Source organism: Melanerpes formicivorus, unplaced genomic scaffold (genome assembly GCF_026170545.1).
Source record: "Melanerpes formicivorus ecotype bairdi unplaced genomic scaffold, bMelFor1.0.p_v2 SCAF_4, whole genome shotgun sequence".
Lineage (NCBI taxonomy): Eukaryota > Metazoa > Chordata > Aves > Piciformes > Picidae > Melanerpes > Melanerpes formicivorus.
In genome coordinates, this window is record NW_027142356.1 from 34631925 (window position 1) to 34645360 (window position 13436).

General features: G+C 49.6%; 2 protein-coding genes across 5 annotated transcripts in view; both read right to left on the bottom strand.

Moving 5' to 3' along the window:
- Positions 1–56: 56 nt before the first annotated feature.
- The window catches only part of LOC137440881 (amyloid beta precursor protein binding family B member 2-like), a 36879-nt gene continuing 23499 nt past the window's right edge, over positions 57–13436 (bottom strand). For 3 of the 4 annotated variants that reach the window (XM_068137612.1, XM_068137609.1, XM_068137608.1), the window contains exons 2-7: positions 13181–13295; positions 11259–11346; positions 9548–9631; positions 8077–8192; positions 6781–6960; positions 57–3504 (exon numbers count right to left, since the gene is read on the bottom strand). In XM_068137612.1, the coding sequence (XP_067993713.1) occupies positions 3337–3504; positions 6781–6960; positions 8077–8192; positions 9548–9631; positions 11259–11343 (633 nt within the window). In that variant the 5' untranslated portion in view covers positions 11344–11346; positions 13181–13295 and the 3' untranslated portion in view covers positions 57–3336. The remainder of the gene's footprint in view (positions 3505–6780; positions 6961–8076; positions 8193–9547; positions 9632–11258; positions 11347–13180; positions 13296–13436) is intronic. The other variant, XM_068137611.1, reaches the window with a different exon arrangement.
- The window catches only part of LOC137440954 (amyloid beta precursor protein binding family B member 2-like), a 227163-nt gene continuing 225598 nt past the window's right edge, over positions 11872–13436 (bottom strand). Inside the window, exons 11-12 of the mRNA XM_068137760.1 lie at positions 13181–13295; positions 11872–11892 (exon numbers count right to left, since the gene is read on the bottom strand). Coding sequence (XP_067993861.1) covers positions 11872–11892; positions 13181–13295 — 136 coding nt within the window. The remainder of the gene's footprint in view (positions 11893–13180; positions 13296–13436) is intronic.

Consider the following 13436-nt stretch of genomic DNA (forward strand, 5'->3'; position numbering starts at 1 on the left):
AGGGGTTAAGTTAGAATATGGCATCAGACACACGAGGCAGAGTGAGCACGGCTGCCTGCCTACAGACCCGGCTAGGTATTACCCCAAAGGAAATGCATAGGTCACGGGAGGGTGGCTCTAACGTCAGCTAAAGCGGGGGCAGCTGCTCGGGCACACACACGCACACACACGCACTCCATACAGACTCTTTTTGGCCGTGGTACAAGAAGAATGCCTTGAGACATTGTTTTAACAAAAGCTACTGCAGGATGAGGCCCTGGTTCTGCAAACACCTGGGTGTGTGGCTCGCCTGTTGGATAATAAGGAGCTCTGCTGAAGCGGGAAGGCCACGCACAGTCAGACCATTAAGCACGCCACTTAAATATTTGCAAAACCAACAAGGTTTTGTTGGCAGACACAAGACTCTTAAAACAGATACTGGCAAAGTGACCTACAGCTTTGCAAATACTTCTCTCTCTCCTCCTCAGCCCTTGCTGTGCTGCTGAAAGCTCACTAGATGTTGACAGCCTCAACAACACCCACGCAGAAGAACTTTTACACCACTGTTTGCTAAGTGTTGGCTTAAAGAGCGTCCGGATCTCTCCTGGGGAGAAGCAGCCCTGTGCAGGTGCAGCTGAATTAAATGCTCCTCTTTTAAAATGCACTGTTATCATAGTATCAGTCAGGGTTGGAAGGGACCACAAGGACCATCTAGTTCCAACCCCCCTGCCATGGGCAGGGACACCCCACACTAGATCAGGCTGGCCAGAGCCTTGTCCAGCCTGGACTTAGACACCTCCAGGGATGGGGCCTCAACCACCTCCCTGGACAACCCATTCCAGGGCTTCACCACTCTCATGGTGAAGAACCTCCTCCTCACATCCAGCCTGAATCTCCACACCTCCAGCTTCATTCCATTCCCCCTAGTCCTATCACTACCTGAGATCCTGAGAAGTCCCTCCCCAGCCTTCCTGTAGGCCCCCTTCAGATACTGTTGCAGAGAATGGTTGCAAATCCCACATCCTGGGACTGTAAAAAGACACTGTCAAATGATTTCTGCAATTTAAACAGGATCTCTAGCACAGTGATGAGTAAGGGAACTTTGATCTCCTGACTTCAGGATCCTACCTGAAGGCACATTGTCAGCCACCACACCTTGACAGCAGTCATCATAGCAAGTGAGTTTTCATACTGCTCCTAGCAGGCATCACTGGGATCAATACTAGAAACTAAACAAACACCTATGGGAGCTGCCATCTCCATGTGCAGGATGCGGCTCCGTGGTCAGGTTATACCACTGGTGCCGTTAAAAAGGGGGTGAGGTGGTTGTCATCCCTTCAGCTCGGGCTGTTTGCTCTCCCTGCCTATTTGGCATAAGCAACTTCTCCTCCAGCTTTGCTGGTGCAAAGGAGGTAGCAGGAATGTGAGCCCTGGGAGGGGAGACCTCAGTGCCTGGGGTGCAGAATCGGGATCAGAAAGAGATTTGAGCTGGGTGGAGGATCAGCTCTTGAGAGCTGAATTTAATGACACTAGTTGCATAGACAGCCTCCACCTGACACTTGCTTATGCATCACACTGCGTTCAGTTAAACGCTCCTCTGCATTTCCCAGTGCAGAAGGTTCTTGACTCATCATTCTTTGCCTCTTGTGTTCCTATGTTTCACTGCCAGGTGTTGCTGTTAATGTCTTTTACGAACTGAAAAGCGAAATAGGTTTTGTTTCTAACAGACTCTTGCATAGTGACATTAAAAACCCCCGAGTTCCTGCACTAACAACCTTGCCACTCTTCTTGGAGGATTACTGCACGACAAGACTGGGGAGACAGTGTGGAGGCAGAAACGTGTTACTGCTAGTTAAAAATACCTTTACTGTTCCATTTCCAAAGTCTGCACCAATCTGCAGATCTAGGCAGAAGGTGGCAAAGGGAGAGACTCGAGATGTGCAGCTGGGGTGGAAAAAACAGCCTGAGGTGCAGCTATGAGGGATGGCACTGGGCTGACTCTGCCAGGGCCTGCAGTAGGGTGTCAAGGAAGGCAAGCAGATGAAGCCTTGGAAGTCAGGCCTGTAGCACCTCAAGCACTACCCTCTCAGAAGCTCTCTCTTCTTACTGTGCCACAAAAGCATTAAAAGGAATTGAATGGAAGTTTTGAACAAGATCCATTCTTGTTCCTTTTGTGCCATGTTAATTAGTCTGCTACAAAATCTGAGGGGTGGGGGGCACTGTGCAACCAGACACTGAACTGAACTCCATCCAACACTTGGATGGAAAAGGTGTGGAGTGTTCACTTGGACATCAGGAGAAACTGCTTTACTAAGGGTGCTGGAGCACTGGAGCAGGCTGCCCAGAGAGGTTGTGGAGTCTCCTCTGGAGACTTTCAAAACCCACCCAGAAGCATTCCTGTGCAAGCTGCTCTAGGTGACCCTGCTCTGACAGAGGGGTTGGACTTGATGACCTGCAGAGGTCCCTTCCAGCCACACCTCCACATCCCATGGCTGGGATTCTAGTCCCTGTAGGAGCTGCAGGACAATAAAATCAGTGAATTCTTTCTTACTCCTGATTGGTTTGAGCCCTGTGTGAAACAAATGGTGGTGTTGATGGGTGAATGACAGACGTGGGAGAATAAATTTAACAGCCAACAGTTGCATCTGTGTGGTTGAAGCCGAAAAGCTTCCGTGGATGACCCTGCAGCTCAGTTGCTGAAAACGCTCTTGTGGAATTCCCAGCCCCGGTTTGGGGCTAACCACAACTCTCCTCTCGGCCCATCCGTGAAGTAACGACCCCGTGATGGCAAAGCGTGGCGGGGAGACGTTGGAGTGGTTGCCAGAGCGATGCTGACAAACAACTGCAAACTAGCAGGTGTAGCTGTGTAAAAAACAAGGCTTGGTATTGAATCTGCAGTGACTCAAGGGTAGCTAGGACTCGGTGACTACTCCGGTGTTGAAAACAGAGCGAAGCGCTGCAGGGTTTAAGATGGGTGTGTGACCAATCCAGCTCAAGACGGTGAAACTATCAACTCAGGCATCATTCACTCCAAGGACTTTAAGCATGAGTTCACCGGGAGGGACGTGGCCATATTCTCGTTTTGTGTGAGTTTAGGTTAACTGTTCAGGTATTTACAATCAAAACAGACCTTCCATTGCTCAGGATGGAACTCACTGACAGCAACAAAATTATTCATGCTTCTTTTCATTATCACACGATGGTGGCGAGAAGGAGAGAACATGCTCGTCTAACACGGGTTCAGGAAGGGTAAATTCTCTGAAGACAAAGCATCAGCAGCTGGAAACGGAAGGCCAGACACTGTCAGTTCCTGTTCCTATCTTCAGCTGCAGGGGAGGAGCCTCCTCCCTGGGGCAGCTAGGGCGTCTCGGTGACCGGGCGCTTCTGTTTCAAAGTGTCAATGAGGGACAGCACTCCGCGCTTGACGTTGGTCGTCACTCTCCTGGTCACCGAGTCCGCGGGAGGCGGGGGCGGTCGGACTTTCTGCGACGGAGGTCTGGCCACCAAGCACTTCTGATACCGTAACTGCAACACAGCAAAGGCATTCTGCAATCCTGGCCCTGCACTGCAGGCACACTTCTAATACTTGGTCATTAAGCAGAGTCAAACCTCCCCACTGGCTGTGATGTCCTGGCCTGGATCAGCAATAGTGTGGCCAGCGGGAGTAGGGCCGGGGTGGTGCCACTGCACTCAGCACTGGTGAGGCCACAGTTCAGTTTTGGGGACCCTCACCACAAGAAGGACACTGAGGTGCTGGAGCTGGGCCAGAGAAGGGCAACTAAGCTGGTGAAGGGTCTGGAGAACAGGGCTGGTGAGGAACAGCTGAGGGAACTGGGGATGTTTAGTTTGGAGAAGAGGAAGCTGAGGAGACACCTTCTGGCTCTACAGCACCCTTGAAGGGAGGTTGGAGTCAGGTGGGGTTGGTCTCTTTTCTTAGTATCAGGTGAACAAAAGGAAATGGCCTGAAATTGTACTTGGGGAGGTTTAGATTGGATATTAGGAAAACATTCTTTCCTGAAAGAGTGGTCAGGCATTGGAAGAGGCTGCCTAGGGAGGTGGAGGAGTCACCATCCCTGGGGGTGTTCAAGAAACCTGTGGACATGGCACTCAGGGCCATGGTTTAATGGCCGTGGTGGTGTTAGGTTGATGGTTGGACTCAATGATCTTAGAGGTCTTTTCCAACCAAAACAATTCTAGGATTCTATGAAACAGCCCAGATGAGGTGAATGGGACATTGGTGGGCAGAAAATGTTCATTAGCACATGATCACAGAAAACAACCAGTTGCGAGAGACCTCAAAGATCATTCAGTCCAACCCTTAACCCAGCACTGAAGGCTCAATACTAAACCATGTCCAGGTCAAGGGATGGTGACTCTACCACTGTCCTGGGCAGACCCTTCCAATGTTTGAGAACCCTCTCTGTGAGGAAGCATCTCCTAGCATCCAGCCTGAACCTCCCCTGGTGCAGCCTGAAACAGTTTCCTGCTAGAGCAAACCAGTAGCCCCAACAGCCAGCCAGCAGCCCAGTTGCTTCTGACCATACTAAACCACACAAACAGCCCTTTGAGAACCAAGAAATCAAGATTTCTGGGTTCATTTGCTCTGGAAACAGGAGTTTCCCTTGTTCAAAAAGGGACTGGATGTAGCACTTGAAGCCATGATTTAGTCAGTCATGAGGTGTTGGGTGACAGTTTGGTCTTGATGATCACTGAGGTCTTTTCCAACCTTATTGATTCTATGATTCTATGATTGTTTAGCCTGGAAAAGAGGAGGCTCAGGGGAGACCTTATTGCTCTCTACAACTACCTGAAGGGAGGCTGTAGCCAGGTGGGGGTTGGTCTCTTCTCCCAGGTAACCAGCACCAGAACAAGCTGCACCAGGGGAAGGTTAGGCTTGAGGTGAGGAGAATGTTCTTCACAGAAAGAGAGATTGGCCATTGGAATGTGCTGCCCAGGGAGGTAGTGGAGTCACCCTCGCTGGAGGTGCTCAAAAAGGGTTGCACAAGGCACTTGAAGCCATGGTTTAGTTAGTCATGAGGTGTTGGGTGACAGGTTGGACTTGATGATCTCAGAGGTCTTTTCCAACCTTATTGATTCTATGATTCTGTACTGTGTAACACAGCTCTGAGCAGAATGTTTTTCCAGCATTAGGTGCCTCACACAGTGAAAGAAAAGATCTGACTCATACAGAAGCTGCAGAGGTTAGGTGGGAAGATGATTCAAGGGGACACTGTTCACCAAACTGACATTTCAGATGGGCTTTAATTGATTCAACACATCAGAATCCCAATTCCTATTTTTATCTGTTCCTTTTTCCTTCTCTCTTGGCAATTCATACAGTTGCCAACTCGGAGAGATGCTTGCTTATGGAGGTGGTATCATAGTATCACAGTATCAGTCAGGGTTGGAAGGGACCACAAGGATCATCTAGTTCCAACCCCCCTGCCATGGGCAGGGACACCTCACACTAGATCAGGATGGCCAGAGCCTCAGCCAGCCTGGGCTTAAACACCTCCAGGGACGGGGCCTCAACCACCTCCCTGGACAACCCATTCCAGGGCTTCACCACTCTCATGGGGAAGAACCTCCTCCTCACATCCAGCCTGAATCTCCCCACCTCCAGCTTCATTCCATTCCCCCTAGTCCTATCACTACCTGAGATTCTGAGAAGTCCCTCCCCAGCCTTCTTGTAAGCCCCCTTCAGATACTGGGAGGCCACAATTAGGTCACCTCAGAGCCTTCTCTTCTCCAGACTGAACAGCCCCAACTCCTTCAGTCTGTCCTCACAGGAGAAGTGCTCCAGCCTCGTGGCCCTTCTCTGGACACCTTCCAGCACCTCCACATCCCTCTTGTAATAGGGGCTCCAGAACTGGACGCAGTACTCCAGGTGGGGTCTCACCAGGGCTGAGTAGAGGGGGAGGATCACCTCCCTCGACCTGCTGGCCACACTTCTCCTGATGCAGCCCAGTGGTGTGTGACCGTTTGAGGCTGTGCCTTTAAGAAAGGGACAGTGCTGGAGCACTGTGGCTGAATGTTTTGTAAACAAAAGACAGGTCTAAACGAATTGCATTTTTAGATTGGTAGAATGCAACTTTTAAGTTTTGAGTGCTGCTGAGACTTTCCTCAGTTTGCTCTTCCCTCCCTTTCCAGGCGCTTCTAGGCTCTCTGCCAGACTGACCTTGGACAGATAAGCATGGCCTACTAATTTATAACTGCTTCTAACTAACAATTGCTCTTTTTCTCTCTTTCTAACCCTCTTTGGGGAAAAAGGGGAGAGAGGGGGGTACAGGGGGGGAACCCTCCTCCAGAAAGGGGGGGGAATTTCCTTCCTGTATTACTTTGCTGTGTATTTCTGTGTATATATTGTAAACACTGTAAATTTAGAATAGAATAGAATAAACCAAACCAGGTTGGAAGAGGCCTTCAAGATCATCGTGTCCAACCCATCAACCAATCCAACACCACCTAAACAGCTAACCCATGGCACCAAGCACCCCATCAAGTCTCCTCCTGAACACCTCCAATGACGGTGACCCCACCACCTCCCTGGGCAGCCCATTCCAATGGGCAATCACTCTCTCTGTATAGAACTTCCTCCTAACATCCAACAATACCAACTGTGTATATATAGCCTGCATTCCCTAAAACTGCTTGTAAACACAGCATTCCTTTGCCTCTCCAGCTGTGGCTAGCTGTGGTTTTTATTCCTTTTTCACTTTGTAGGGGAGAGAATCCTCTCAAACCCATGACAGCGGTGCTAGCTCTACATGCCGTTGGGCGCCTCTGGAGAAGGTCACTTACCATACAAGCAGCCTGGACAGCTTCTGACACGTTGCCCGCGTTTGGCTCGCACCAGAACACGTGGCACTCGAAATGCTGGTTCCCTGTGTCCATGATGAAGGCGAACGTGTGGACGTCCTTGCCTACGCCCATGAAGGACAGGAACCGCACGCGGCACTCCACCAAGATCTCCTCTTCGTTCTGCTCACAAAGCAAATGATGGAAGGTTACTGTTGGTACTGCTCTGTGGAACTGTGTCAGTTTTAGGCTGTGCCTTTAAACCTAGCTGCAAATTTTCGAGCAGGAGACTGGAGAAGTACAAACAAAAACCACAGCTGGGTGTAAAAAGGAAAACAAGAGATTAGTCTAAACAGACTTCATTGGTCAGATGTGAGAAGTACCCTAGCAATATCTCACATTCCTTTTCATTCCCTTCTTTCTCCTCTGGCTGCTGCTCTCTGTCTTGGGTGGCAGAACAAGAGGACACAGTCTCAAGCTGCACCAGGGGAGGTTTAGACTGGATGTTAGGAAGAAATTCTTCATAGAGAGAGTGACTGGCCATTGGAATGTGCTGCCCGGGGAGGTGGTGGAGTCACCATCACTGGAGGTGTTTAGGAGGACACTTCACAGTATCACAGTATTACTAAGGTTGGAAGAGACCTCGAGGATCATCGAGTCCAACCTATCAACACAGACCCCATGACTAGACCATGGCACCAAGTGCCACGTCCAATCTCCTCTTGAACACCTCCAGGGACGGTGACTCCACCACCTCCCTGGGCAGCACATTCCAATGACGAATGACTCGCTCGGTGAAGAACTTCCTCCTCACCTCGAGCCTAAACCTCCCCTGGTGCAGCTTGAGACTGTGTCCCCTTGTTCTGGTGCTGGTTGCCTGGGAGAAGAGACCAACCCCCTCCTGGCTACAACCACCCTTCAGGTAGTTGCGGAGGGCAATGAGGTCTCCCCTGAGCCTCCTCTTCTCCAGGCTAAGCAACCCCAGCTCCCTCAGCCTCTCCTCATAAGGCTGTGTTCAAGACCTCTCCCCAGCCTTGTTGCCCTTCTCTGGACACCTTCAAGTGTTTCGATGTCCTTCCTAAACTTGAGGGGCCCAGTACTGGACACAGGACTCAAGGTGTGGCCTTGATGGGGTGCTTGGTGACACTGCTGACACCAGCAGTAAAAGCCTCTGCAGACCATGGAAATAAGCAAATGAAATCTAGTGTGAATTTACTCTTTCCACCAGAGCTGCTTTGTTCCTGGTTTTCGAGCCTCACATCCTGTTAGGTGTGCTTTAAAGAAGCCAGCCTGCCTTACCCTTTCATTGATGACTGTGACAGTAGCATCAGCAACATTCATGGTAACTGGCATCCAGTCTTCTTTGCTAGAGGAAGTCATCAGGCTCTCAATGGCACTGTTCAGAGTATCCATTCCTAGCAGAGAAGAAAATGCAACGATGGGAAATAAATACATGAGCAGGCAATCAAATAATTCCTATTTCCAAACAGTAGTACACACATTGTTTTGGACTCATTGGAATGAATGTGATGATGTGAAGGAAGGCTGGTGAAGTTGGTTTTCTTCCTCTGCAAAAGGAAACCAGGTGCCTCCTAATTAGAACAACCCAGTATCAGATCTTGGTTAGCTGTGGTACCGTTTTGGTTCTTTAGGGCCCTGCTCATGCGTAGCAGAAAGAACCTCTATCATCTTGGCAGCTCCCAAAGCTCTCTGGCTGCAAAACACACGTTCAAGTTTGCTGATGACACCAAGCTGTGTGGTGCAGCAGACACGCTGGAGGGAAGGGAGGCCATCCAGAGGGACCTTGACAGGCTGGAGAGGTGGGCACAAGTTCAACAAGACCAAGTGCAGGGTCATGCATCTGGGTCGAGGCAATCCCAGGCACAAATCCAGGCTGGGCAGTGACTGGCTGGAAAGCAGTCCTGAGGAGAGAGACTTGGGGGTGCTGGTGGACAAGAAGCTCAATAGGAGCTCTCAGTGTGCACTTGCAGCCAGCAAAGCCAATCAGATCCTGGGCTGCATCAGGAGAAGTGTGGCCAGCAGGTCGAGGGAGGTGATTCTCCCCCTCTGCTCAGCTCTGCTGAGACCCCACCTGGAGTACTGTGTCCAGCTCTGGAGCCCCTATTACAAGAGGGATGTGGAAGTGCTGGAAGATGTCCAGAGAAGGGCCACGAGGATGATCAGAGGGCTGGAGCACCTCTCCTATGAGGACAGACTGAAGGAGTTGGGGCTGATCAGTCTGGAGGAAAGAAGGCTCCCAGGTGACCTCATTGTGGCCTTCCAGTATCTGAAGGGGGCCTACAGGAAGGCTGGGGAGGGACTTCTCAGGATCTCAGGTAGTGATAGGACTAGGGGGAATGGGATGAAGATGGAGGTGGGGAGATTCAGGCTGGATGTGAGGAGGAGGTTCTTCCCCATGAGAGTGGTGAAGCCCTGGAATGGGTTGTCCAGGGAGGTGGTTGAGGCCCCATCCCTGGAGGTGTTTAAGCCCAGGCTGGCTGAGGCTCTGGCCAGCCTGATCTAGTGTGGGGTGTCCCTGCCCATGGCAGGGGGGTTGGAACTAGATGATCCTTGTGGTCCCTTCCAACCCTGACTGATACTATGATACTATGAAATGAGGCCCTGGATATTAGATGTCTTCATGGCTGACCTCTATGGCTGAGGTGCAAGAGTGGCTGCCCTTTGAAAACCATGCATTTACCTTTGGCTAGCCAGAGGCCAGCCCTCAGTTTGTGCAAGGTACTTTGGAAGTCACTGAAGCGTTACATACCCACAGGTTTAGCCACGGGCAGCATGCCCAGGTACTGGACGTGGAACTTCTGGACCAGTTCTGTCTTTGGTGTTGGGAAATCTACTGCATGGGAACAAAAATCAGTTCCTGTTAACCAGCATTCACAGCAGAGAAAACCACTTTTATTTCATCAATCAACCAGCCTGCTCAAAAATTGTACTCTGAAGGTATTGCATTTATGGCAAGGAATTTTCACTCCTCTTGACAAGAAGAAGGCTCAGTAATTTCTAAAGGAACCAGGGATAAATTTGTATCCCCCAGCTCTTGATCTGTGCTAAGAATAAGGTGAGAAAATACAGATGACTGTGTTCCTGAGACACACAGGCCTAAGGCTCACTGCCTGTGCAAACTCTGCAATCTCTTTCTAACACCATCCCTGTTAATAAGTTAAGCACAGTCTACAAGTTATCAATACTACTCTGAGCAGACAATTCCATCTCTGGATGGATGGATGGATGAGGAGCAAGTTACTCAGTACCAAATGACACAGACTTTCCCATCATGGTAACACAAAGTCTGTTTGCTCTCCTGGACTACTTTCAAAACAGCAGCTCCTAAGCTGTGAGGTACAAAGGCTTGCAAAGGCAACTTTCTCCTACCAGTGTGCAAAAGACCCTTAAATTAGCTAACAACACATTGCATCCCCCTCCTGGGAGGAGTCCTCCTGCAGCTCCTCTGATTCCAAGTGCCTGTTTGGTTTGTAAGGAAATTCTTGGCTCAGCTCTGCAGTTTCAAGGCAGGAAGTGTTTTGATTTGCAAAGGCCAATGCATGCAAGTATCATAGAAGCATAGAACCAACCAGGTTGGAAAAGACCTCAGAGATCATCAAGTCCAACCTGTTACCTGATACCTAACACCTCATAACAACTAAACCATGGCTCCAAGTGCCACATCCAATCCTTCTTTGTACACCTCCAGGGATGGTGACTCCACCACCTCCCTGGGCAGCACATTCCAATGGCCAATTACTCTTTCTGGGAAGAACTTTCTCCTCACCTTGAGCCTAAATTTCCCCTGGCATAGCTTGGGGCTGTGTCCTCTTGTTCTGGTGCTGGTTGCCTGGGAGAAGAGCCCAACCCCCACCTGGCTACAATCTCCTTTCAGGTAGTTGTAGAGAGCTGTGCCAGGGGAGGTTTAGGCTGAATGTTAGGAAGAAGTTCTTGACAGAAAGAGAGATTGGCCATTGGAATGTGCAGCCCAGGGTAGTGGTGGAGTCACCATCACTGGAGGTGTTCAGGAAGAGACTGGATGGGGTGCTTGGTGCCATGGTTTAGTTGATTAGATGGCGTTGGGTGATAGGTTGGACTTGGATGATCTCAAAGGTCTTTTCCAACCTGGTTATTAGAATAGAATTCTATTCTAATATGGTCTCCCCTGAGCCTCCTCTTCTCCAGGCTAAACAAAGCCACAAGCAAGACAAACTTCATTTGGGACAAATGTATTCTGAAATGAAGGAGGAACTGCAGGCTCTTGACACAAGGGAGCAGGACTCCCCCAATGTCACCACACCCAACAGGCACCTTGGCTCTAACCCAGCAAACAGCTTCCTGCCAGATACAGTAACTAAAAGACAGGATTGCACTCCTGGCCTCCAACAAGCCTGCTCCCTAATTTGGTCAGAAGCAGCATCGGAGCCAAAACCTATGTGAAAGGGGAACAACCCAGGGCCAGCAGGTGTAACACACAGTACCTTGCAGAGGAACATCAAGGGTGACACTCGTCCTGTCCTGCAGGGAGCTGCAAGCCATAGCTTTAGCATTCTTCCGTTCAGCCATAATCTGGGCGAGACAGGGAGAGTACAGCTTTGGTTGGTTTCAAACACAGCACAGCAGCAACCATAAACACAAATTTACTTGTCTGACAACCCTAGTTCCTCAAACAAATCAGAAGCTATGTGACTAAACAAGGTATTTATTATTTTAACCAACAATCCTCATTTTTTCCTCCAGTTTATTCACCATTCCTTAAACTGCATAAAGAACTTAATGTGGTCTCCAACCCTAGATGAAAGACAGATGGGGGGAGGGAGGGGAAAGAACCCAAACCTTTAGCCATGTGTTAGCAGCAGCAAAACTGCAGTGAGGAGTAACATGGCAAGAAGTATAAATATTTAACACAAAGAGTGTTCATTATTCATGCTCCTCTCTGATCCAGCTTCTGCTGTGTATTGTTTCCCCCTCCATTTTTATGTTTCTTCTGGAATGAAAAATCCCATGCCAAATACAGTCTGCTCTTTCCCCCAGATTTATAGCACCAGCCAAAGAGGGGAAAAGCCCTCACCTCAGAATAACCCCTTTGGGTGCTTATTCCCTACAAATGTAGGACTGAGAAGAGACCCAGGGAAGCTAACAGAGGCTTCCCAAAGCTCAGCTACAGAATCATAGGATTGTCTAGCTGGGAGAGACCTCCAAGGTCATCAAGTAAAAAGTCCCTTCCTGGCTTCCTTGTAGACCCCCTTCAGGTGCTGGAAGGTCTCCCTGGAGTTTCCTCTTCTCCAGGCTGAACAGCAATAATAATAATAATAATAATAATAATAATAATAATAATAATAATAATAATAATAATAACAACAACAACAACAACAACAACAACAACAACAACAATAATAATATTAATAATAATAAGCCAGGTTGTAAGAGACCTTCAAGATCATCGTGTCCAACCCATCAACCAATCCAACCCACCCAAACAACTAACCCATGGCACCAAGCACCCCATCAAGTCTCCTCCTGAACACCTCCAATGATGGTGACTCCACCACCTCCCCGGGCAGCCCATTCCAATGGGCAATCACTCTCTCTCTATAGAACTTCTTCCTAACATCCAACCTGAACCTCCCCTGGCACAGCCTGAGACTGTGGCCTCTTGTTCTGGTACTGGCTGCCTGGGAGAAGAGACCACCTGCCTATCTACAACCTCCCTTCAGGTAGTTGTAGAGAGCAATAAGGTCACCCCTGAGTCTCCTCCTCTCCAGGCTAAGCAGCCCCAGCTCCCTCAGCCTCTCCTCCTAGGGCTTGTGTTCCAAGCCCCTCACCAACTTCGTTGCCCTTCTCTGGACTCGTTCCAGCAACTCAACCTCCTTCCTAAACTGAGGGGCCCAGAACCTTCCTATTGCTCCCATCCATTTGTGCACATTAGGTGTGCAAAAATGAGCTATGAGGACAGACTGAGGGAGTTGGGGCTGTTCAGTCTGGAGAAGAGAAAGCTCCACGGAGTCCTTTTTGTGGCCTTCCAGTATCTGAAGGGGGCCTACAAGAAAGCTGGGGAGGGACTTTTTAGGGTGTCAGGGAGTGATAGGACTAGAGGGAATGGAAGAAAACTAGAAGTGGATAGATTCATATTGGATCTCAGGAAGAAATTCTTCCCCATGAGGGTGGAGAGACACTAGAAAAGGTTGCCCAGGGAGGTGGTAGAAGCCTCATCCCTGGAGGTTTTTAAGGCCAGGCTGGATGTGGCTGTGAGCAACCTGATGTAGTGTGAGGTGTCCCTGCCCATGGCAGGGGGGTTGGAACTAGATGATCCTTGAGGCCCCTTCCAAGCCTAACAATTGTGTGATTCCATGACTTCTCCACAGGGAAAGGCAGCTGACTTCAAGCCTTTGCAGCCACTTGCCTTGGAGCAGATCTCGTGCAAGCTGGTGGCGATGGCTTTGGCAGGCGTGTCACAGCGGAACACATGACATTTCAGAATCCTGGTGTCCTTGTCCCTTGCCACGTAAGCGAAGTCCCTGTGCAAACCAAACCAAACAACATGTTAGAAACAAGCAAAAAAAATAGTGAAGGCATTCAGAACAGTAGCATCCCCTGAACAGCCAGTCCTGTTTCAGTGAAAGAGTGCATGTCTCAGCTGGCAGAGAATAAAACACACC